At 42.8% G+C, this 22932-nt stretch overlaps 2 protein-coding genes across 5 annotated transcripts in view; both read right to left on the reverse strand.

The window, feature by feature from the left end:
- Positions 1-611: 611 nt before the first annotated feature.
- phf11 (PHD finger protein 11) lies at positions 612-14458 on the reverse strand. Of its 4 annotated transcripts, none has more exons than XM_041950298.1 (22): positions 14250-14458; positions 13662-13797; positions 13466-13535; positions 12031-12134; positions 11667-11939; positions 11413-11506; positions 11224-11291; positions 11024-11119; positions 10844-10909; positions 7853-7981; positions 5198-5231; positions 5038-5117; positions 4909-4931; positions 4560-4633; positions 4387-4463; positions 4262-4269; positions 3687-3790; positions 3551-3603; positions 2838-2997; positions 2403-2705; positions 2240-2311; positions 612-1505 (listed from the first exon to the last, which is right to left on the reverse strand). In XM_041950298.1, exons 2-22 carry the CDS (start codon positions 13794-13796, stop codon positions 1429-1431), a joined length of 2100 nt encoding a protein of 699 aa, XP_041806232.1. In that variant the 5' UTR covers position 13797; positions 14250-14458; the 3' UTR covers positions 612-1428. The 4 variants fall into 4 exon arrangements, with proteins under 4 accessions (XP_041806232.1, XP_041806230.1, XP_041806231.1 ...); XM_041950296.1 differs by having other exon boundaries at positions 13662-13800; XM_041950297.1 differs by having other exon boundaries at positions 13662-13824.
- A 4953-nt stretch (positions 14459-19411) lies between these two features.
- The window catches only part of mcf2lb (mcf.2 cell line derived transforming sequence-like b), a 39599-nt gene continuing 36078 nt past the window's right edge, over positions 19412-22932 (reverse strand). Inside the window, exons 28-33 of the mRNA XM_041950395.1 lie at positions 22192-22257; positions 21966-22043; positions 21437-21546; positions 20232-20344; positions 20036-20139; positions 19412-19923 (exon numbers count right to left, since the gene is read on the reverse strand). Of these exons, the coding sequence (XP_041806329.1) occupies positions 19844-19923; positions 20036-20139; positions 20232-20344; positions 21437-21546; positions 21966-22043; positions 22192-22257 (551 nt within the window). The 3' untranslated portion in view covers positions 19412-19843. The remainder of the gene's footprint in view (positions 19924-20035; positions 20140-20231; positions 20345-21436; positions 21547-21965; positions 22044-22191; positions 22258-22932) is intronic.

Below are 22932 nucleotides of genomic sequence, written 5' to 3' on the forward strand. Positions count from 1 at the left end.
TTTCTCACCAGTGTAAGTAACATTTAGTTTTTCGGTGGGGCGCCCTTTAATCACAGCTTGCTCTCTGCCTGCCTACAAGCTGTTCCCATTATTCCAACACTACTGTCCCAGAGTGCGTCTCGTGCACTCCAGATTTGTTACAAATGCTCCCAAAGATATTCAGATGCCGTACGTCTGCTTGAGATCTCATCTTTGGAGGATACTTGCAGTGACACATCTTGTTCAGTTGGCTTCGTATCTTGGACGCAGATGTTACTTCTCTTTGTGAAGATGTTCAGTTGGGATGCGGTCACTAAGTTCTGTCTGGTGTTTCCCTGAAAGACATTGACTCGCCTTGTGAAGAGCTTCCTGTCTGCACTACCAGACTCAAAACAGTCTGGAAGTGTTTCTCTAAAGCTGTTCATGAAAATTGGAAAATATTGAACTACATTTTCCCAAATTAAATTTCAAGCATTACATTATTTTGGCTTCATATAATTATTTATCAGTTTAACTCTGTAACACGTATGAAATGTATTCATGAACCAGAAGACTCAACACACAGCAACAACAGACTCTTCTGGACTCCTCCAGGCCCTGAAAATTCATTAAAAACACCCAACTGTATATTATTGTCATTGAGTTGTTTATTGACCATTTTTGAACTGTATGAGAGTGGATGGATATGAGTCCTGGAACAAGGAATCACCAAATTAACTGTGACCTATAAATACATGGAAGACTTTAGAAAGACCTGGACATGATCTTGGACACTCGGAACCTTGGCTTGGCCAGTATGGTAATACTATGTGAAGGCTATTATTCTGTCTATATGTTGTTCTGTTTGACATGAATAATAATAATAATAATAAAAAATAAAGTTAAAAAAAAAACACCCAACTGTAAACTGCAGCAGTATTTCAGCTGCTCTGTACTTTGTTTACCAGTTTGGTATTAAGTCTTGATTTAGCAAGTTTACTGTAAATAGGACTTAGTCCCAAAATGGGGCATCAGATAAGTTTGAGCAGTAACTGCCAACAATGACAAGTGATAAAAGTCGGAGGAGTCCCTGTAAATACAAGCAGCTTCAGGAACAAGGACCACTCACAAATAAACAAAACCACATTTCAACACAATAAACAGGAACAAACTCTCATGCATGCGCTACCTACACATCTAAAACGATTCAGGTAAAAGTGGTTAATTTCACAGGGTAGGATGTGGAACATTTTCAACACAAATATTCTGCCAGATTCTTCATGTTCTGTGCTGGTTTTGAAATGAAACCCATTTTCCCGAACCTTTTTTTCAGTTCAATGTATTTCCACACACAGCCCTTTCCACTGCCTTAAATACTGTGGCATAATCAATAAAAAATATAGAAAAATACTGGTTGTATAAAATGTTGAAAAAAGAGCAATTTGATTTGTACAGTAGCTGCTGATGGACTCATCTCCTCAGTGCTGAGACGACCTCCTTCATCGCCTCTGCTGCCTTTTGCAGCTCCTCTTGTTTCCTTTGTAACTCTGTAAAAACAAAATGTTTAGAAATCATTGCAGTTTCATTACAATAAAAATGGAAATGTTGAAATTGTACATCTTAAAACAAGGGAGGGATATTCAGTTGGTCGCAGTCTGCAACCTCACTGCTAGATGCCACTGCTGCTGGAAGTAATGAAATTAAAATAATAACGGTTGTTGAAATGAATGAAAATGAATGATGAAATATTTCAGAATTATTAGTTCATTTATATATTTTACACAATATATTCAAATAATATTCATTTCATAATTATTTTTTTTGTGTATTAAATATTGAACATTTTGGGCTTCCATAGTCTTCTGCTTTTTCATTAGTAGTTAAATATCCAAAAAGATCAGCGATTAGATCAACATACTTTGACTACATTAGATTCAATTGTCAACACTCATTTGCCATTTCAACATAGTTGGTAGGAATTTGCTTTGTTGAGCTCATGTTTCTGATAAAATGGTGCTGCAGAGTTTACGGCGTGATGCCAGATACGACTTCGACTGTCGCAGTGGTCAATCAGCAGTGACCACATTTTGTTCTTCTAAAAACAATGGCATTAAAATGCTTCAAACAGTTTTCAGCTGTGCCACTTTCCTTTCAATTCGCCAGCCTGGAACCTCAGCGCAAGACAAACTCAATTTGCAGTTAACTGCTTGCCAAAGTCTGTAACTGAGGGACCAACCAACTTTGCCATCCCTAAAGTCACACTGCTAAGAGTTTCCTTCACCTTCCTGCTGCTTGGTCACAAACTCTGCCAGCTTCCCAGAAGCCTCCATCACTTTTAGTGCACGATCATAATCTGTGGAGAGAAGAGAGAGAGCTTTATGTTCCTGTGTTTAAAAACAAACCGGGGGGAGACAGAGAGGTGAGTATCTCGTATCCTCCCTCACCCTCCTGGCTGGCCTGGTCTGACTGGATCCTGCTCGAGATATTGTTCATCTCACTCATGAAATCAGTGAAGATGGCTCGTGTGCATCCGGCTGCGTTGCAGCTTTTCCAGAAGCTGGAGGAGTGGATGCCGGGCTCCGGCTCTGAGGGGAGCGATGCAGGAGAGGCAGGGGAGGAGAGTAGGGGTACACAGATGGCTGAGCTGGTGACAGCGCGGGTTGTGGTGGGGTCAGGAGAGGCAGGGGGACCTTCAGAGCTCTGCTGTGGGACAGAGGGCCCAGCGGTGTGTTTATCAGGACTGGATCCTGAGAAAAGAGACAACTCCATGTGTTACCACAGAAGCAAGAGCTGATCAAATGGATTCTGCATGCAGTTTTACTGGCAAAGATAAGAGTTCAAATCAATTAAAATCCATCCTATACTAAGATCAAATTTACCTTCAGCGTCTCTCTTTGCCACCTCCTCCATCTTCACCACAGTCACACTGGAATTTACAGTCGATCCCGTCTGAGTTGCCCGTGCAACACTCGCCACTGACAGCGGCTGGAAGTCCGTGCTGTTCTCCACAGGAGGCAGCAGACTCTGTGACTCAGCATCCTGAGAGGAAGCGAACACAGTTCATGCCAGATGAGTTCATACTGTTCTGCTAGCGCTGATATATATGAAATATGTGAATCACACAAGTCTACTGATTCTGGGATTCTGTATCCTTCTGAGGGAAAACTAATTCAAATTTGCTTCAAGAAACGCTGGATTAACTGTGACTATCAGAGAGAAAGCCCAGATCTGCTGCAGGACTACATGAGGAATTACAAAACCTGCTGTGATGTTAAATAGAGTATGAAGACGAGATGAGAATGTAGCTGTTAATGAAAAACAGACACTTTGAAGGCAAGACACACACTTCACAATAATGATGCAATACGCACAACCCCGATTCTAAAACAGTAAGGATGCTACGTGAAACCGGAAAAAAAAACAAAAAAAAAATAAATTGTATTTATCCACAACAGTTTTATGAAGTGTTCCTGAGCCAATGTAGTAACATCCTTCATACAATCACGTGTTCACACAGTGGTGAAACCTCACTCCATCCTTGCTTGTGAACAACTGAGCTGACTTTTTCAGAATCAGGGTTAAAACAACTCACTGCTTCATCTTCATCTTCATTTCCATCGTTGCTCTCATTCTCCCGTTGATTCTCTATTGAAGAGGGCAGGAGTTTGTAAGTTACTCTATGTCTTACTGTCTTCTTTATATACACTGACTCTGCTGTGACGGCCTACCTGAGGCAGATCCAGTGGGACCTGAAGTGGACTCCGTGAAACCTGGGGTGGACACAGTGGGACCTGAGGTGGTCTCAGTGGGACCTGAGGTGGACTCAGTGGGACTGAGTGGAGAAAATGATCCTGTACTGTTATTATATATGCTTATAATTAGTTATTTTTTAAATGTCTTTATTTTTCTGTACTTATTTCTGTCCTTGTGTGGCTGTAAAACCTGAATTTCCCCCTGGAGGATTATCTTAGTTATTCAATCCATGATAATTGACTAATCTATACGTTAACCTGTTTCAGTAGCTAAGTGTAGTACAATTTAATGCAATACAGCACAACACCACACAAACCACAAAACATACCAGACATGAATCAACACGCTAAAAACTAAAGTAGCTGCTTCAACTAAACTTTTTAAACAACTTTAAACAACTTTTTATTGCAAAGCTATTTATTGTATGGCTTTACAATATCTTGGTGTTGGTTCTTTAAGGTCACACAGTGCCTAGTGCAGAAATGATCACCCACTGTAAAGACTGTAGAGATAAAGTGAGTTTTAGTTGATCACAGAGGAATGATCTCACCTGATCAACTGAGGCACCGTTGAGAAGGAGGGAAAATAAAGAGGAGAGAGATGAAGGTTAGATTATTGATCAGCTTCAGCCTCTAATGATGATGTTGCTGAGTAATAATCAGAGATGAGACTTACTTGGGGCTCTGGAAGATAGCTTGCACTTTCCTCTAAATCAGACTCTAAAGGGGCAAATATTTCTATATCTGCAGAATCTGAGGGGCAAAATCAAATGAGTCTGTTAAGTGCTTCATACAAGAGGATTAAACCCACATAGGTTACACTCCATCATGCATTGTCAGTGAGTTGACCTGAATCTGAAGAACTGTCTGATAATATCCTTTTCAAGTATCCAGATCGACGTTTAGACGAGCTCTCTTCCTGTCTGTGACAGAGGAGAGAGATCTGACTGTCATTATAGCAAATGTGACATGTAAACTGGCATGTGAATGACATGTAAATGGAAAGCAAATATATACTATAAATATATATACACACACATATATCAAATTTAAGACTTAAGCCTTTTACTTTGCACTGTAATAATGGCTGAAAGCATGAGAGGCTACTTACTTTACACAAATGTTTCAAAACAATTAAATAAAAAATCCAAAACATGAAGACCAACCGAATTCAGCACACAAATAATGGCACTCTTACCTGTTACTGATGCTGAACCGTCTCTGTTTTCGAAAGCAGAAGCAGAGTGATTAAAACCACCGGGCCATTGAAAGAAAGGAAATAATGTTAAAAAACGGAACTGAAAGTGACTTTGAATGAAATGTGCACCTTGCGGGATGAACGCTTCGTACTGCTGGATGAGCCGGAGTCACTGTTGTGCGCGGACGGGCCGGCCGCTGTAGGATCACCTGTCGAGTAGAAAGACGTTTCGTAAGAAGAAAAACAACAGCAGACACGCTGAGACACACGCGCTCTGAGCAGGACTTACTGTTTCTGTTCCCCTTATGTGATGAAGAGGCAGGCTTGTCACAGCGTGACCGGACATTGAGGAGCGGATTAGAAGCACAGAAATATTTAGTTGCAGACATATAAACAAATATGGTGAACATACTTACATAATAATGTCATTAGACAAACTTTCCGGGCTGACAATTCCTCGCGTCACCTCAGCAAAATAAAACATGACTATCACTACTTGGTAAACTGGGTTTGAGGCCAGATAAAGCCTTTCACCCCTGCATGATTTCAACTTGAACTGTTACAGAAAAACAAAGTAACCACTCACTTCCACAAACCAGACAACCCAGACATTAAAAAAAACACATCTGGGCATTAAAATCCTGCAGAAAAAATAATAATCAGTAATAATTGATCCTGGTAACAAGTGTTTATTTGTGGAAATAAGTGGTAACTTATTATCATGAACACGAACACCATCAGTAAAGACTCATTACAGCACAAATCCAGCCCTGAAAACAGTCCCCCAAACATGCTCTATTTAGTTTGCAGTATTCAGTGATTTGCCTTAAAGGACCAGTGTGTTGGATTTAGTGGCTTCCAGCAGTGCAGGCTGCAACCAGCTGAATACCCCTCGCCTCACCCCTCCCTCTCCAAGCATGTAGGACAACCTACGGTGGATTGTGGCCCCACACACGTTTAAAGCACCACTGACGCACACTGTAGAATATTGATGCCTGTGTTTCGTTCAGACTTTGATACATTTTTCTCATGTCTGACGTCTCTATCCCCCCTTTTGGTGCATTTGTAGAACTGTTCATAAGTGGGGTATTGTTCATTGGTCAGCTCATCATCAGATCTGTGTGGGAGATAAATTTTTAGCAGCCTCCTGTAGAACTTCTCTGGTGTTTTCATTTCTGAGAAGCGAGCAAATGTGATGATGGCTGGTTTGCCTACAGTTCTCTTCTGAATGAACCCTTTATCGTTCTGGAGATGAGTGGCACTTTTGCTTTCAGCCTTCTGGCCATACACTACCCTGTACTCTGAGGCAAACTTGGCCAGACACATACCTTTGAACTCTGGTCCGACAGGTCGGTCTAAGTACTTTTCAGGCACTCCTGACATCCACACCTCTTCTGAGCCTGGTTCCATGTTTTTGAGTCTGTTGATGGGGTGACTCATTTTCAGACCATCCTCATCAGTCTGAAGGAACACAACAGAGCGAGAGCACTTCTTCAGGGGTAAGCTGCAAGTGCGAGCTGCAGCTTCTTGAGCGCTGACCTCTCTGTGCTTTGCATACGCCTGCATGATCTGCCTCATCTCATCGCGCTCATTAACTTTGGATTTTTTGACATTTCTGATGACTGAGTTGAGGAATTCGGTCATCTCGTGCTCTGGCTTGGACACATAGGACATCATGTACATTATGCAGCTGAAGTCATCGACAACATACTGGATGTCCATGTTGGCGTTCCAGGCTCGTAGCAGATCCGGACTGTAGTTGTTGATCCAGCAATCATTTGGATCACGCTTCAGCATCACTACATAGCTGCTTGTCAGGCAGATGACGTGCTCCAGGTACTGCTCGTCTGTCATGTGGCATTGGCGGAGCATGTCTGAGAAGCTGCTGAATGAGGTGTCTGGTTGCATGAGCAAGTCTCTTGTTGGCTGACGCTTTGACTTGGCTTCCCTTTGCATCTTTGTCAGCCGTCTCTTCTGCTCCTTCAATTGAGCAGCTGAGTCTGGGTTTTCATCTGAATTTCTGCCTACACTGGGTTAATTGTTTCTTCCATGGGCAGTTTAGGGAAGCCAAATCTGCAGGAAACATTACCTTTTTTGCATGATTTTGAATGTTTCCTGCTGTGCACCTGAACCTCAGATACAATTTTGTGAAGCTCTGGGTCTCTCTTTGGGTCAGGCATCTTGCATGATATGTATTTGTCAATGAATTTGGCGACGTGGATGTGAAGATCGTTTTCAAACCTGGGTGCATTTTTAAACCATTTTTAAACGGATGTGTGGGCTTCCTCTGGCTTGAAACTCCACACGATAAAAAATTATCCCCTCTTCACCAATGGGCTTAGCTGGTGAGAGGATGAGCCTAGTCATCAGAGCATCTACTCTCTTTTCAAACATGTGCATAACTGTGATGGGGTTGCTGCGCAGAATGTCACATTTAGCGTACCAATCGAGCTCTGAAAAGTCCCCTAGTTCACCCTGCTGAGCTTTAATGATCTCCACGACTTCAGGCCATCTCATCTCAGAATGTCGGTTTGCCAATCTGGCTGACCACTACGTGGACATCTCTCAGTGAATCTTGTTGCATCTTTGTCCATAATAAGTCTCTCCAGCTCGTCTTTGTCCTGCAGCATCATGTTGTTAACTCTGCGACCGTCTTTGGTTCTAGATTTTCCTTTGCGCAGTTGAATAGGCATACTGTTTATGGCTAAGTTTGTCTCTGTAACAGACTGCGCAAAGAAAAGGTAGCTTTGGTCACAAACCATGTATCTGCAGCAAACAGCCTAGCATTAAAGTGCATGCTGGGGGACAGTTTGATGGGTCTGGGTTCATCTAAAGTGTTCTGTCCTGTTGGAAACTGCACAGGAAAGGCTAATTTCGGTGTTTGTATGCAGTATGTAAGCCTAAAATAATAGATAATTGATAAAATGTGAATCACTCGAATTACCCTCTTGTGCTTTGGAGGGGTCTGGTAGTCCACTGGGCAAGACAGGTGAAAAGGAGACACTTCCTCCATAGCACTTAATACTATGCTGCTGAACCAGACTGGGTTCAGTGGAAAGAAGCACTCCTCCACCTGTGAAACAAAAAGCAAAATCCACTGACAATATGTCATATCAAATACAGGCAGTATGCGGTGAGATTTGGGTTCGGCACACCTCCTGAACTACAGCCTTTGCTGAGAGAACCATACCTCCTATCAGAGTGTACTATAGATCATCGGACTCAAAAGACCTTCCTGAGTAGCCATGTGTTTCCATTTCATTTCCAAAGCAGAGAGACTTACTGAATTTAAATAGTGAGACTTTTTGTGCAGCCAGCTCCCTCCTGCTCTCCATTAACTCTAATGTTAAAATTCAGAGCTGTTTTTGGAGAAAAGCAGAAATGCCACCTGTCTTTAGATTGCCATAAAAAGAAAAGTTGTTGTCCAAGGAAAAAAATTAGAACACAGTCTACTCAGGAAGGTCTCAGGAGTCCGATGATCTATAGTACACTCAGATAGGAGGTATGGTTCTCTCACAGGAGGCTTTAGTTCAGGAGGTGAGCCGAACCCAAATCTCATTGCATACTGCCTGCTCTCTGCATACTGCCTGCTTCTAACCACCTCAAGTTGTCATGGCAACCTCTGAGCTGAACCCACAGCCACAGCTGGGACCAATTCATTAATCAGGGACCGACTACCTCTGATATCTGCTTATTCCTCAAATTTCAGCCTTTTTCAATTGTCCGCTGCTTCGCCATACTTTCTCCTAGAGACTTCATTCAAACTTTAAAACGTAGATCATTTTGTTGGCTCAAAATGACCCTCTGCACATTTTTTGATATCTCTTACGGTTTCGAGCTATGACCATCTCAAGACCATAAAGTTTCTCAAAAAAATGCTCAGAATTTCTCCCCCTAGAGTGGATGACCTCATCAGTGTTAGTGGAAGAGCCAGTGAGAAATCGGCTGAAATTTTTTTCTAAAATTGCCGTAAAATCCAAACGGCGAATACATAATACATAATTTTTGGATCTTTTTGTAGACAAACCTTTCTTCTCTCGTCAAAGTTCAATTTTAAAGGTTTAGCCCCCACCAAATTTAAATAAAGAGGGATCTTGCATTTTAATAGCAGCTACCGTTTTGTCACAATCACAAGTTGTTTGGAAGAAACCGACAGCGAAAAAGTAGCTGTTCAGGAACAGGTAAAAAGTGGGAGAGATAGAGAGGTAATTATCAGCAGGTGGGGCAGAAGTTACACACGCACACACATACACATTCAGACACACATATAACAGACACATCTCCATGTAGGAACTGGTTGGGCTGCTTGTTCAAAATACTTGAGACAATTTGATAAATGTGTAGTTCAAGCAGACACACACACACAAACAGACGAAGATAATATAATTTTTGGATCTTTTTGTAGATAAACGTCTCTTCTCGCCTCTGATTTCAATTTTAAAGGGTTAGCCCCACCAAATTTAGATAAAGAGTGATTTTGCATCAGCTGCACTGCTCTGCTGCTCGATGTAAGGTGTGCTCCAACACACCTGATTCAAATGCTCAGCTCGTTACTGGGCTCTGCTGAGGCCTGATAACGAAGCCAGAGCCAAAGCTGAGACCAATTCATTTATCAGGGACTGACTAACTCTGATATCTGCTGTTTATACTGCTGAGCCCTACATGTCCACACACACACACACACACACACTTAGTGTGTGTTATAGATACACACACACACACCAGTGTGCACATTCCTCCCCCCACACACAACAAAGGTAATTTTATGTGATTGCACACACGCACACATGCACGCGCATACAGGTAACTTGATTACAGAGATACACACACACAGAAGACTTAATGTGATTACAGCTCCTCAATCATTGCTCCGTGAAAGATGATCATGTCTATGTTGACAGAGATTGTTCCCCTGGCAGTAGCCCCCGTGTCCCTTTCAAAATTTCCCAGAGGGAATTTTTTAGTTACCTCTCTACCTCTCCCACTTTTTACCTGTTCCTGTTCAGTTTTGATGTGCTTATTTTTAATAACTTTTTAGCTGTTGGTTAGCCCTGTTTGTGTGTGCGTTTGTGTGACTACTGTCTCAACCTTTTTGGGAAAGTGCTTTCTGAAGCTGAGTTTAACTGTTTGTTGGACGGAGATTGTTTTCAAACAATGCCCTTGTTTTGACTGAGCTTGTTAAGATAATCATTCTCAGGCTTGTTGTCCTGCAGATGTGTGTGCGTGGGTTATTGATTGGTATGTGTGTAAATGACAGTTGCACCTGTTCAACTCTTCCCTTGAAAAGCTACTTTTTCGCTGTCGGTTTCTTCCGAACAACTTGCGATTGTGACAAGACCGTAGCTGCTATCAAAAAACGATTACACTGTGAGATGCGGACAAGTCTAAGCCAGATGTATGTGTGTTTTATGTCCAGATATTCTCTAGAAAAATGACACTGTCCGGTAGGCTGCGACTCAGAGAACAGCAGTTTGTATTGAAAGCAGTGAGATTTGGGTTCGGCGAACCTCCTGAACTAAATCCTCTCGTGAGAGAACCGTACCTCCTATCAGAGTGTACTATAGATCATCGGACTCCCGAGGCCTTCCTGAGTCTAAATATGTCCTCATTTTATTCCTGAGATAACAACTTTTCTTTTTATGGCGATCTAAAGACAGGAGGCATTTCTGCTTTTCTCCCAAAACAGCTCTGAATTTTAACATTAGAGTTAATGGAGAGCAGGAGGGAGCTGGCTGCACAAAAAGTCTCACTATTTAAATTCAGTAAGTCCCTCTGCTTTTTTGAGGACATCACATGAAAGAGGACAAGTTTGTCTACAAAAAGATCCAAAAATCCGCCCCTAAGTCACTGGCTCCTGCTGCTATTTCATAGCTGTAGGAGCCAGTGACTCTGTGCGTGCCCCATGTCCCTAAAAAGAAACAAAAAACCCCCAAACCTGCTGCTGAGCCATCCTGGTCTGGGCTGAACCCTTGGACTGTGAAGGTTCACCAGGCTGGCTCGTCTGAAATTAAAAATAGTATTGCATTGCATTAAACTAATTGTAAACACCTTGAGAAAAAATTTCACACACATTCCACTATAATTTCCTAACTGGTGGTGAAGGCCTAGGAGAGACCTGGGGTGCTGGTGGTGGTGTGTCCAGTTGCTGCATAGTGGCTGACCACAGCAAATGGACGAGGATCCCCATCCCATCATGATCACTCAGATGGACCTGCAGAAATTACATAACCAAATTCATTTACAGACAAAGTTTTACCCACAAAAAGCAGCTGCTGTCAAACTTTTTTTTTTTCCACACAAGGACATTCTACTTACACCATCACTGCTCCACAGCTGCAGCCGGTCATGGGGGAAGTACTCCACAGCTGGGAAGTACCGCACACCTAAAAAAATAAAATCATCCAGTATAATCTCCATGCATGGAATTGTGACTTTTCACTTATTACTATCCCTCAATGCATATTGCATTTAAAAAATATCTAATCTAAGAGTCTTTTTACGTACCCATGCACGCTGAAACACGGTGGTATTCCTGGCGAAGGAGGTTTTGGTCAGACACCTCACAGTCCAAGCGGGGAGGGAAGTCAACAACAAACACCTGTAGAAAACAAAAACATGTTCATTTCATCTCTCATCATTTCATCACATACAATTACAATACATACAGATTATGATTTAAAAGTTCATTCAATCTAGCTAATGTACTATTGCTAATACTATTAAGAATGAAGATTGAAGCAGGCCATGAAAAAGCTTACGTTGGGCCAGCGGCTGCGAATACTGATGAGGAGCTTGTTGTAGTCAGCGGCAGCCTCCTCGATGGTCCTGCTGGCTGTCAGGTTGTTGCTAGGCGCCAGAAGACAAACCGCGTCAGGGATCCGAGGAACCACAGCATTCAGCACCTCGGTCCGCAGTGCAGAGGCAGCAGCCCCTGGGGTCGACATGAAGCCAAAGGAAAAGGGTTCCTCTGGCATCTGGACCCAACCATCTACAACGGCTTGTAGATGGGAGTCTCCGACAATCAGAACAAACTGCAAAAACAAACATAACTTCTTTAGCAACAAAGTCATCAACCCCTCTCAACATCAGCTGTTTGCTTCATTAACTGGACAACAATAATACCTTCTTGTCAGGAGACTCAGGTGGCATGACCAACTTGTGGCTGTGCCCAGTGAAGGCTGAAACTGGCCATGGCCGCACTCTGTGGCGGTAGCCAGTACCGCGGCCTGTAAGGAAATAAACAAAACAAATAATGTAAAAAGTTAATGAATCAAGCAAACCTGAAAATAAAAGTATACTAACAGCAGCAGTTTATAAACTCTTACCTAACAGAATATGAATTAACTAGAAAATTCCGTCAGGGAAGTTTTGAAAGGGACACGTGGGGCTACTGCCGGGGGAACCATCTCTGTCAACATACACGTGATCATCTTTCACTGAGCAATGATTGAGGAGCTGTAATCACATTAAGTCGTGTGTGTGTGTATCTGTGTAATCAAGTTACCTGTATGTGCATGCATGTGTGTGTAGTAGAGGAGTGCATGCATACACGCACACATATGCATTGGGCGAGAAGGGGGGGGGGGGGGGGGGGGGGGGTCATAACCCAATCACTCTGACCTGCGCGCATACTCAGGAGTTACAACGAGGTTTTCCCCTGACCATAAGGTCTGCGTTTCGATCCCCGGACCCGGCCCTCTCAGTCGATGTGCCCCTGTGCAAAAATACCAAACCCATATTGTGTGTGTGTGTGTGTGTAATCACATAAAATTATCTTTGTTGTGTTGCACACTGGTGTGCACATTCCTCCCCCCAGCAGATATCACAGGTAGTCAGTCTATGATTAATGAATTGGTCCCAGCTGTGGCTCTGGCTTCAGCTCAGAGGTTGCCTCCTGAACTACAGCCTTTTCTGAGAGAACCATACCTCCTATCAGAGTGTACTATAGATCATCGGACTCTTCCTTTAGAGTACATGTCATTGTTTTGGATGTAAAGCTAGTGGGAGACATATACATTATTACAGTTTACTGACATACATCCTTCTAACTCTCCTCCAGAAAGAATTTCATTCAATGTCTGTTACATTAAAAAGCTTTTATCCCCACTAAATGTCACATAAACCAAGCACTTAAAATGCAACTTCTAAGGCAACATGTGAACTAAAAACAAACTACATAATGTATAGGGAGCTATAGGCTCCTCTATTTTGTCCATAAGAGCATTCCCAGACCAATAAAATATGTCCTAATGCAAAAATGACACGAGCTATCATACAGAGTGAACTATTGAATAAAAAAGACTGAAACATCTACACGCAAAAACAATACTGAAGTCAAAATGAAAAGTGAATCCACAGCTCCCTGCGTTCGCTCTGAAGCTAGCTGTGTGTGTGTTTGAGGAGCAGATCATTACAGATGCAACCACGCTTATCAACGGTGGCCCCTGCAGCTATTTCATAGCTGTAGGGGCCAGTGACTCAGTGCGTTGCCCCGTGTCCCTAATGATTAATTACTTTAGTTAGTTATTACTTGAAGATAAAATAAGTGAATACCCACGTGCACAAAAGTTGGACCGCACATCATCCAAACTCCAGAACTGTGCACTTGGGAGTGATGTTTCAAAGATCTGAAAACAGATAATCAAGACATTAATCCTCAGACAGTCTGGACAGTCTTGCAATGTCTCAATTTCTACAAAGTGTGTTGTTCAAAACAGGTTTCTGTGTGTGCGTCGGTTGTGATGAGAACATACGTTGTTAACTGTAGATCGGGAACAGGGGGGTTGGGTCTCCGTGGTCCTTGACCCGGCATCTGGTGAGGACTCTGCCTGATGGTTCTTCCTCCATCGCAGCTTTGCCGCCTGGGAACGCCTCCCCTTCTTCGGCATCCTGCTGGAGACAACTCAGACAAAACAACTACTGCACAAACTTAGAGGATTCAAAAATAACTGTCTGCTGTATTATAATATCTTGTATATAATATGTAAACAGGAAGGATAGAGTAGAGATAAGGTGACAGAGAGAAAGATGTGTTTAGATGTGTGTGGAAGATGATGATGAAACTCCAGGAATCTCAACGTCGACGAAAGCATTATATTTACTTTTTTGACCCAAAACACTTTGCTTCACTAGACAGTCTAAATACTCATTCTACTACGGGGATCGGCAACCTTTGAACATATTTGAATGTTTTTCGGGCAATTGCAGTCGAAACACGACAGAGTCACGTCAAACTTAATTCCACTATTTCGTATTAGCAGTGACGTTCTGGTAGGCTGCTGTTGTGTGTTCTAGCTAATGCTCTGATGCTGGCAAGTTAAAAAGACAAAGCGTATTCTTACCTCTGATGCGTTCAAAGCGGAAGAGCAGAGCCGCGGATGGTTTTTTATGACCGGACCCAACAACAAAGGGTACATCCCATCTCTCAAAATTGCATCCTCGTTTCCCTCACTTGCCTCTTTTCCTTGCGTCTTAGTCCCTCTCACCGGGGTTGCATGGAAGGACGCAAGGAAAACACGCAAGGAGAGAAGAAACGAGGAAGGAGAATTGTGACGTTCTTTCCTCTGTAGCGTCACGTGAAGCGACGTCCGTTAATGATGACGTGACACAGCTGGATCTGCCGAATAAAAGGGCCAGCAGTCACCGTTCTATGCACACTGACACAAACGCCCCCCACCCTCCTTACGCCGTGTCGACACACACACACACACAAACACAATAGGAGATTGAAGTCACCAGCATCAAGAAAGAAGTACGTAGCACTGTGATGAATGCACACGGAAATGACCAAAGTGCAACAGACGTATAAGTGACCGCAGACGACGTAATTACCAAAGTCCGTGATATGTGGGGCAGCACCCATGGCAGACTGAAGACTGTATCGATCACACACAGGAAACGTGAGAACACACAAGGGGGTGCGCAAACAGTAATGAACGGTGCAAATGAGAACAGTGTGAACGTGCAACCAGGCGTGAATAAACACAGTATGTAATACTAGAAAATTCCCTCCGGAAAATTTTGAAAGGGACATGGGGGGCTACTGCCGGGGGAATCATCTCTGTCAACATGGGAATTAAAGCCATGGACGAAATTTTGATTTTAGAGATGGGGGGTTAGGTGGGGTATTTTTAATAAAACTCACTCTTTTAATGTGTTTACTGTGTTTTCTAGCAGTTCTTCTAGTTTTCTATTGTTACTTTTAAGTTTACTGCTCCCATTTTTTGGTTTGACTGGTTGTAAAGCATGTAGTAAAATATTATCACCATTGTCACATTGTTAGTAAACTTCACTCCAACTCAGTAATACCAATCCAACCAATGGATCAGTGTTTTTTGCCAGTGACAACTTGGGAGTTATCATACAGAGTGAACTACTGAATAAAAAAGACTGAAACATCTACACGCAAAAACAATACTGAAGTCAAAATGAAAAGTGAATCCACAGCTCCCTGCGTTCGCTCTGAAGCTAACTGTGTGTGTGTTTTTAAGAGCATGAGGAGCAGATCATTACAGCTGCATCCAGGCTTATCCACGCTGTAGGGGCCAATGACTCGGTGCGTTGCCCCTTGTCCTTAATAATTACAAGAAGAAGAAGAAACGCGCAGTATAACAATAGTGACTTGGGGCCTTGCCAGTCCTTGTGTGTTGTGGTGGATGATTGTTAAAGTTTTTAGAGTATGGTCCATTGATTTAAAAGAGTCAATAGGGGTCTGGTAAGATGCATGATTCATACTTTCCAGAGCTGTCTTGATTTCGGGGTCAGCATATATCTTTTTCTCGTCAAAGTCTGTAATGGTGAGACCAAAATTCCCTCTGGTAAATTTTGAAAGGGACACATATGCATTGGTTGATATTATATACAAGAAGCACACTGTGGTAGTTCAGGCCAGAGTGAAAGGGTTGTAGGAGGCAGACTCAAGATACAGGGTTCTAGTATCAAAAATAGTGCTTTTATTTTCCCCATGAGAGTACCATTACAAAAAAAAGCAATAAATCAAAAGAAAATATTTACAAAAAGTTTTAAAGTAACAACAGTTAACACAGCTTAACTGAAAAATACCAAACTCAATGTAATCAACGTGCACTCTCCTGCACCCCTGGCATCCACTCTCCCTGATGCCATGCCTTCCCTCCTCCCACCCTGTCGGCTGAGAACAAAGACAGGCGCTCACCTGGACTCAACCACATAGCAGGGAAGATCCCAAACTCTCCTTTAAACAAGTATCCACATTCCTGAACTTCCCCGCATCACACCTTTAACACTCACATACCATTCTCAAACACACAACTGTCCCATCAAACATCTCATATAATATCTCTCACATAATAATTCACCTTTCATCCTTGTCTCACCTCCTCCCTAGATGGTTTCAACTGATGACTCTGACTCTCGCATACTCGGGAGTTACAGCAAGTTTTCCACTGACCATAAGACCCGGCCCTCTCAGTCGATGTGTCCCTGTGCAAAAATACCGAACCCATATTGTGTGTGTGTGTTTGTGTGTGTGTAATCACATAAAATTACCTTTGTTGTGTGTGGGGGGAGGAATGTGCACACTGGTGTGTGTGTGTATCTATAACTGTAATCACATAAAGTTAGCTGTGTTGGGTGTGTGGAGGAGTGTGTATGCATGTGCGTGTGTGTCTGTATGTATCTGTAACTGATCAAATAAAGTTACTTGTGTGTGTGTATGTGTGTGTAAATGTAATCACATAGAGTTACCTGTGTGTATCTGTGTGTGTGTGTGTGTAAATATAATAATATATATAATGTGATTGTGAGAGAGAGAGGAGTGCGTGCATATGCGCGCATATGTGTTCTGGTGTGTGTGTGCATCTGTAACTGTGATCACATAAACTTACCTGTATGTGTGTGTGTGGTAGAGGAGTGTGTGTGTGTGTGTGTGTGTGTGTGTGTGTGTGTGTGTGTGTGTGTGTGTGTGTGGACATGTGTTTGACAGACAGGGCTCAGCAGTATTAACAGCAGATATCAGTTAGTCAGTCCCTGCTTAATGAATTGGCCCCAGCTGTGGCTCTGGGCTCAGCTCAGAGGTTGCCATGACAACTTGAGGTGGCTAGAAACAGGTAGTATGGGGTGAGATTTGGGTTCGGCGCACCTCCTGAACTACAGCCTTTTCTGAGAGAACCGTACCTCCTATCAGAGTGTACTATAGATCATCGGACTCAAAAGACCTTCCTGAGTAGCCATGTGTGAGAATTTTTTTCCTTGGGAAACAACTTTTCTTTTTATGGCGATGTAAAGACAGGTGGCATTTCTGCTTTTCTCCAAAAAAAGCTCTGAATTTTAACATTAGAGTGAATGGGCAGAAGGGAGGGAGCTGGCTGCACAAAAAGTTTCACTATTTAAATTCAGTAAGTCTCTCTGCTTTTTTGGGGACATCAGATGAAAGAAGACTGTAGGGATGAGAGAAAGAGAACATTTAAGAATTTTAAGACTCTCTCCCACTCTAGCTGGAACATTTCGTGCAATACACACCCATTATAATCTCAAAATTTCACCAAAAATTATCATTGTCACTAAACAGTGACTGATCAAAAACTATAGGACCAATCAAAATGTGGATGAATACACCAATACACCAGACTTGTGTCTACAGTTTAAAGATTAAATGAAGTCTCTCGGTGAATGTATGCCTGAGGTACAGACGTTTGCAAAACTCCAATGATTTTTCTTTTTCGCTCTTTTTTCCCGCCCGTCCTATTTGTTCAATGGAAAATTTTTCGCAGTCTTTCACTTCTTACGTCGCGAAAAAAATATGTATTTCGTAGAGAAAAGTAATAGCACACCGATCCTGATCAAACCGTACGTTTTGATATATAATTTGTCCTACAACTCTTCAAGCTGTAGGAGGAGTTAGGGGACAAAATTTTGGAGGATGATGAAAAATAAGAAGAAGAAATGGGCAGTATAACAATAGTGACTTGTGGCGTTGCCCTGTGTCCCTAATAATAATAATAATAAGAAACGTGCAGTATAACAATAGTGACTTGGGCTTTGCCCCGTGTCCCTTAATATCTACATTCAGGACATGATCCCTCCACAGGGAATAAGTTAGCGCTATACAGTGATCTCTGATTATTCACAGGGAGACACATTTTTAAACTGTAGCATGGATGAAAACCCACAGAGTTTGACCATGAGGCTGGCGAAGACCCCAAAAGACAAAAGCTTGTACACAGAGTCTGGGCCGCTGGTGGCAAAACAGGTTTCTAATGACATGCTGACAACAGACAGACAGGACAAGAGGGAAAGGACAGGCAGAAAAGAATAGATGGGAAGCACATTTTTTTTAAAAAGTGACTAAATATGATCTTTTTTAAACTCTTATGAATAAATAAACACATGTAAAGGGAAAAAGCAGAGGACAGGGTGCGATTAGACAGAAAACATTCATTCAAGCTAAACAAGCTGTTCGTATTTGTCTTTCTCCTTCTTTTTTATTTACAGTTACGTTGGAATTAAAACCTCCCGGGTGAAATTAGTGCAGCTGAACACAAAGACAACTGTCATCCACATATGGTCACTCATCTTTCTCCACTTTTAATGTGAACACAAATAGATGCATTAACTGAGATCAGTCCCGCTGGCCCATTCATACATCTATTACATCGTAATAACAGGGATCCTCTGCTCTTCATCAAAAAAGACAACATACAGACCAGTGTATAGCTGGAGGAGGATCACGCTACTATGCCTTGAAATTACTGTCTGTGAAGGATTTATTAATCCAGCATCTTCACTGTACAATTGCACCACAATCAAACATGTGCACATGTACGATATATCATCTGAGCGACTGGAGCACGAGTTTAAAAACTGAAAAAATACAGCTCTCTGTGGAAACCGGACAAAATTCGTACGAGTACCGACGTTGGCAATACAGCATGGGCCACCAGTCACTGGCCCCTGCAGTTATTTCATAGATGTAGGGGCCAGTGACTGGGTGCGTTGCCCCGTGTCCCTAATTATCTACATTCAGGACATGATCCCTCCACAGGGAATAAGTTAGCGCTATACAGTGATCTCTGATTGTTCACAGGGAGACACATTTTTAAACTGTAGCATGGATGAAAAACCACAGAGTTTGACCATGAGGCTGGCGAAGACCCCAAAAGACAAAAGCTTGTACACAGAATCTGGGCCGCTGGTGGCAAAACAGGTTTCTAATGACATGCTGACAGCAGAATGACAAATGACAGACTGGATGAGAGGGAAAGGCAGTAAAGAAGAGACGGGAAGCACATTTTTTTAAAAAAAAGTGACTAAATATGAGCTTTTTTAAAATCTTATGAATAAATAAACACATGTAAAGGGAAAAAGCAGAGGACAGGGTGCGATTAGACAGAAAACATTCATTCAAGCTAAACAAGCTGTGCGTATTTGTCTTTCTCCTTCTTTTTTTATTTACAGTTACGGCGGAATTAAAACCTCCCGGGTGAAATTAGTGCAGCTGAACACAAAGACAACTGTCATCCACATATGGTCACTCATCTTTCTCCACTTTTAATGTGAACACAAATAGATGCATTAACTGAGATCAGTCCCGCTGGCCCATTCATACATCTATTACATCGTAATAACAGGGATCCTCTGCTCTTCATCAAAAAAGACAACATACAGACCAGTGTATAGCTGGAGGAGGATCACGCTACTATGCCTTGAAATTACTGTCTGTGAAGGATTTATTAATCCAGCATCTTCACTGTACAATTGCACCACAATCAAACATGTGCACATGTACGATATATCATCTGAACGACTGGTGCACGAGTTTAAAAACTGAAAAAATACAGCTCTCTGTGGAAACCGGACAAAATTCGTACGAGTACCGACGTTGGCAATACAGCACAGACAGCCACATGATGCCAGCTTTCGCGAGGGCAGTTTGGTGATGGGGGAAGTGCTGGGGAGCTCAGGGTTTGATGTCAGAGAAGCTCGTGTAGGTTTCGCTGCAGCTGGACGACGTGCTGAGGTTTCCAGAGCCACTGCCTTCTGTAAAAAAACGCACACATATTTTGATTATTCGCGTCAGATGTGGTAGTAGCCTTGCTCAGCTAGCTGTTCATGTGTCACATGCTTCATCTGGGATGGTTCGTTTGAATACCTGAGCTGGTGAGAGACTGGCAAGACTTGGACTTTCCAATGAGTGTGATAAGATTACCAGCTGCGATCCAGCCCTCCTTAGAGGTGCTCAGGTTATGCACAAACCTGCAAGAGTGCACACACACAAGTACTATTACAGCAGCGCTGCCATTATATATTTTTATTCCTCATAGGCAGCGATAAGGCTGTTTTCTCACCACTGTCCATCATCCCCCTCCTTGACCAGCTGCACCATGTCTCCACTCTTCACTGACAGCTCTTGAACGCCACCCTTCTCATAGTCAGCCATCACTGTATATTTGCCAGCACACTGTTCAAAGTCGAGATAAGGAAACAAGAGAGGATACATACTGATATTAGAAAATTTGCACTTTGCCAGAATCTACATAAATCGAGAGTTGCATTAGCTCAACTGCACTAAATCAAATATGCCAAACAACTGTATGTAATGTGAAAGTGGTCATTCTGAGCAATGAACCCACAGACAATTACCACCCAATTCTGCAGATGCTCTCAGCACGCTATGGAAAGTTTAAATGTTTTTGAGCTCATTTGCTCTGGTTTGCTTTACTGTTTGAAACTTCCCATGCTTTCAGTGAAAAGGCTCTGAGTGAAACAGCTGTATGCTACCTCTCTGGTACCAGACAAACTTTTAATGAATGCTAATGTTGATCTGTGTTTGCTGAAAGTGTAATGCTAACATGTTTGAAACAACAACTTAATTAGATGGTATCAGTGCAAAAATGACTGCTGCTGTTAGAAAATGTTAATGAAACCCAAACATTTATCAAACTGGAAAGTTAGCTACATAGAATGTCTGATGTGGTGCATTGCAAATGGTTAACTGCATTATTTACCATGATGGACAGAATTACATCATTCGAAATGCTGAGTCAGTTTCACAGAAACGTCCACTAATTGTTTTAGGAAGGCAGTTTCAAGTATACCAGTGTGATGTATGTAGAATCTAGACAATGGCTGAAAAGTATTAAAAAATAACCTTAATAATAACCTCAAGAATTGTAATTCAATGTTTGGGCAAAGAGGACAAACTAGTGTTCACAATAAGCATTATGATCATGTTTCCAGTCCGTGTGTTATACATTATTATATGTGTAATAATATACATCCTGCATCACATCAAACTTTTCAGGTTCATGCCTTGTTGAGCTTTTAAGTAAAATTCTGTGCATACACTAATGCACTACATATGCACAGAGGCACAGACTTGTTTTTGTCACTTAAACCTCCTAAGCCCTTCCCTGAACCTCAGAAAAAAGCAGAGGCTGACCTCCAATTTTAGGCACGATGGGAGGTGAGTCCCCATAATGTGACTGTGCAGCCCCCTGACTGATGCGTGCAGGGGGAGGTCGGCACATGTTCGTCCCACACAGAGACTCACCAGCTTCTTGCCGTTGTCCTCCTCCGGGTCAGAGTTCAGAGGCTCCTCAGCACTGGAATAGCCATCATGCTCCTCCGAGGCGTCCAGCGACAGCGAGGCCTTGTTCCAGCCTGACAGGAAGAGGCAGACACATGTGTTCAGTTTACAGCAACATTCAGCTTTGGCTGCTGTCAAACATGTGTGTGACCTGCAGTGAAGTGTGGGGGGGAGAAAAAGAGTGAGAGGAAGAACCACAAAAAGAAGGAAAAACAGATAATCCCAGAAATCCCAGCATGACACGACCAGTTGCACAACTATTACCAGAAAACTCTAAGACTGGGAAGACGGGCATGCACCTCCATATTTTGAACAAACAAAGGAATAGTGGCAGGCAAAAAGTCCTCCATATCAGTGTGTGTTGCTACGATTTTCACTAAAAGGGACGTGGAGAGGTGGGACGGCAGGGCAAGAACTGAGAAAGACGGAAGGGTTTATAGTGGTGAAACAGTGGGCAGACACAGCCAGCGTGAGCCGGCCGGTGCCGGTGTACCTCTCCACTTTGTCTGTAAGAGACTAGAGGTGCTGAACCACCTGGCCCTGCTCAGGTGGAGGGGGGGAGGGCCTGCATCTGAGGGACAGGAGGCAATAGAAACACAGCTAGTCACTCAGCCTGCAGCAGCTGGGGCCAATGAAAGTCATCACTGCCAGAGACCATCACAGATGAACAACTGACCGGACAGGGAGAGGATGCGGTTATCGGCGAGCAAGCTAACTACCTTTGAAGCCGAATGGCGTGGGATCGCTCTGCCGTTTCGTCTTGTGATCGGGGCTTGTGGGAGATCCTGCCGAGCAGGAGAGAAGAAGAGGGGTCAAGGGTGGTCTTTGAGACAGGAAAGAAACCAGGACATAGACATTCAAATGGAAGGCAGGAGAAAAGGACAAAGGACACGAGGAGAAAAGCAAATTTTCAGCTCTGAGTAAAACGACACGGTAAACCAAAGTGGATGAGAAAGGCTGAGGAACGACAGGAAGAAAAATAATTCTAACACGGAGAGCACCTGCAAAATGCTGCTGTGGTGCTTTTTGAATGGAGGAGGCTACCATAAAGGAAACACAGGCCCTTTTCACAGACGTCACAGTAAGAAAAGCACAGAATAACATATATAATCGAATGAATGATGGCTGAATTCAGCTGCGGGGTCCTGGTGTTGTGCACGCTGGCTCTCTAAGCTGTCACAGCTTAGTGGGACACTTGAGCAGAGCGGAGCCATCGTTAATGTTATTAGTAACAGCTGTGCATTTCCCACTATGAAATGTCGACGCTGTGAAAACGGCATTACGCTGATCTGAATGACACCAGGCTCTGGAGCCGCGTGATACCTGGCGACAGGAGGATCGTCATGGGCAATGTGAAACTTTTATCATCAGCGGTTGAGGGCTCTGTGGAGGGAAGCATGCAGCGTTTGACCTACTGACCAAATATCTTCAAAATATGTTGCTTTTTAAATTTATTTCTT

The sequence above is a fragment of the Chelmon rostratus genome, chromosome 13 (assembly GCF_017976325.1).
Source record: "Chelmon rostratus isolate fCheRos1 chromosome 13, fCheRos1.pri, whole genome shotgun sequence".
NCBI classification, from domain to species: domain Eukaryota; kingdom Metazoa; phylum Chordata; class Actinopteri; order Chaetodontiformes; family Chaetodontidae; genus Chelmon; species Chelmon rostratus.

Coding starts and splice junctions, on each gene's coding strand:
- phf11 (XM_041950298.1), bottom strand. CDS start 13,796: ATGCCGAAGAAGGGGAGGCGTTCCCAGGCGGCAAAGCTGCGATGGAGG. Junction 5,118..5,197: donor ACATAAGGGGAACAGAAACA/GTAAGTCCTGCT, acceptor TCTACTCGACAG/GTGATCCTACAGCGGCCGGC. Junction 4,932..5,037: donor CGAAGCGTTCATCCCGCAAG/GTGCACATTTCA, acceptor TTTCGAAAACAG/AGACGGTTCAGCATCAGTAA.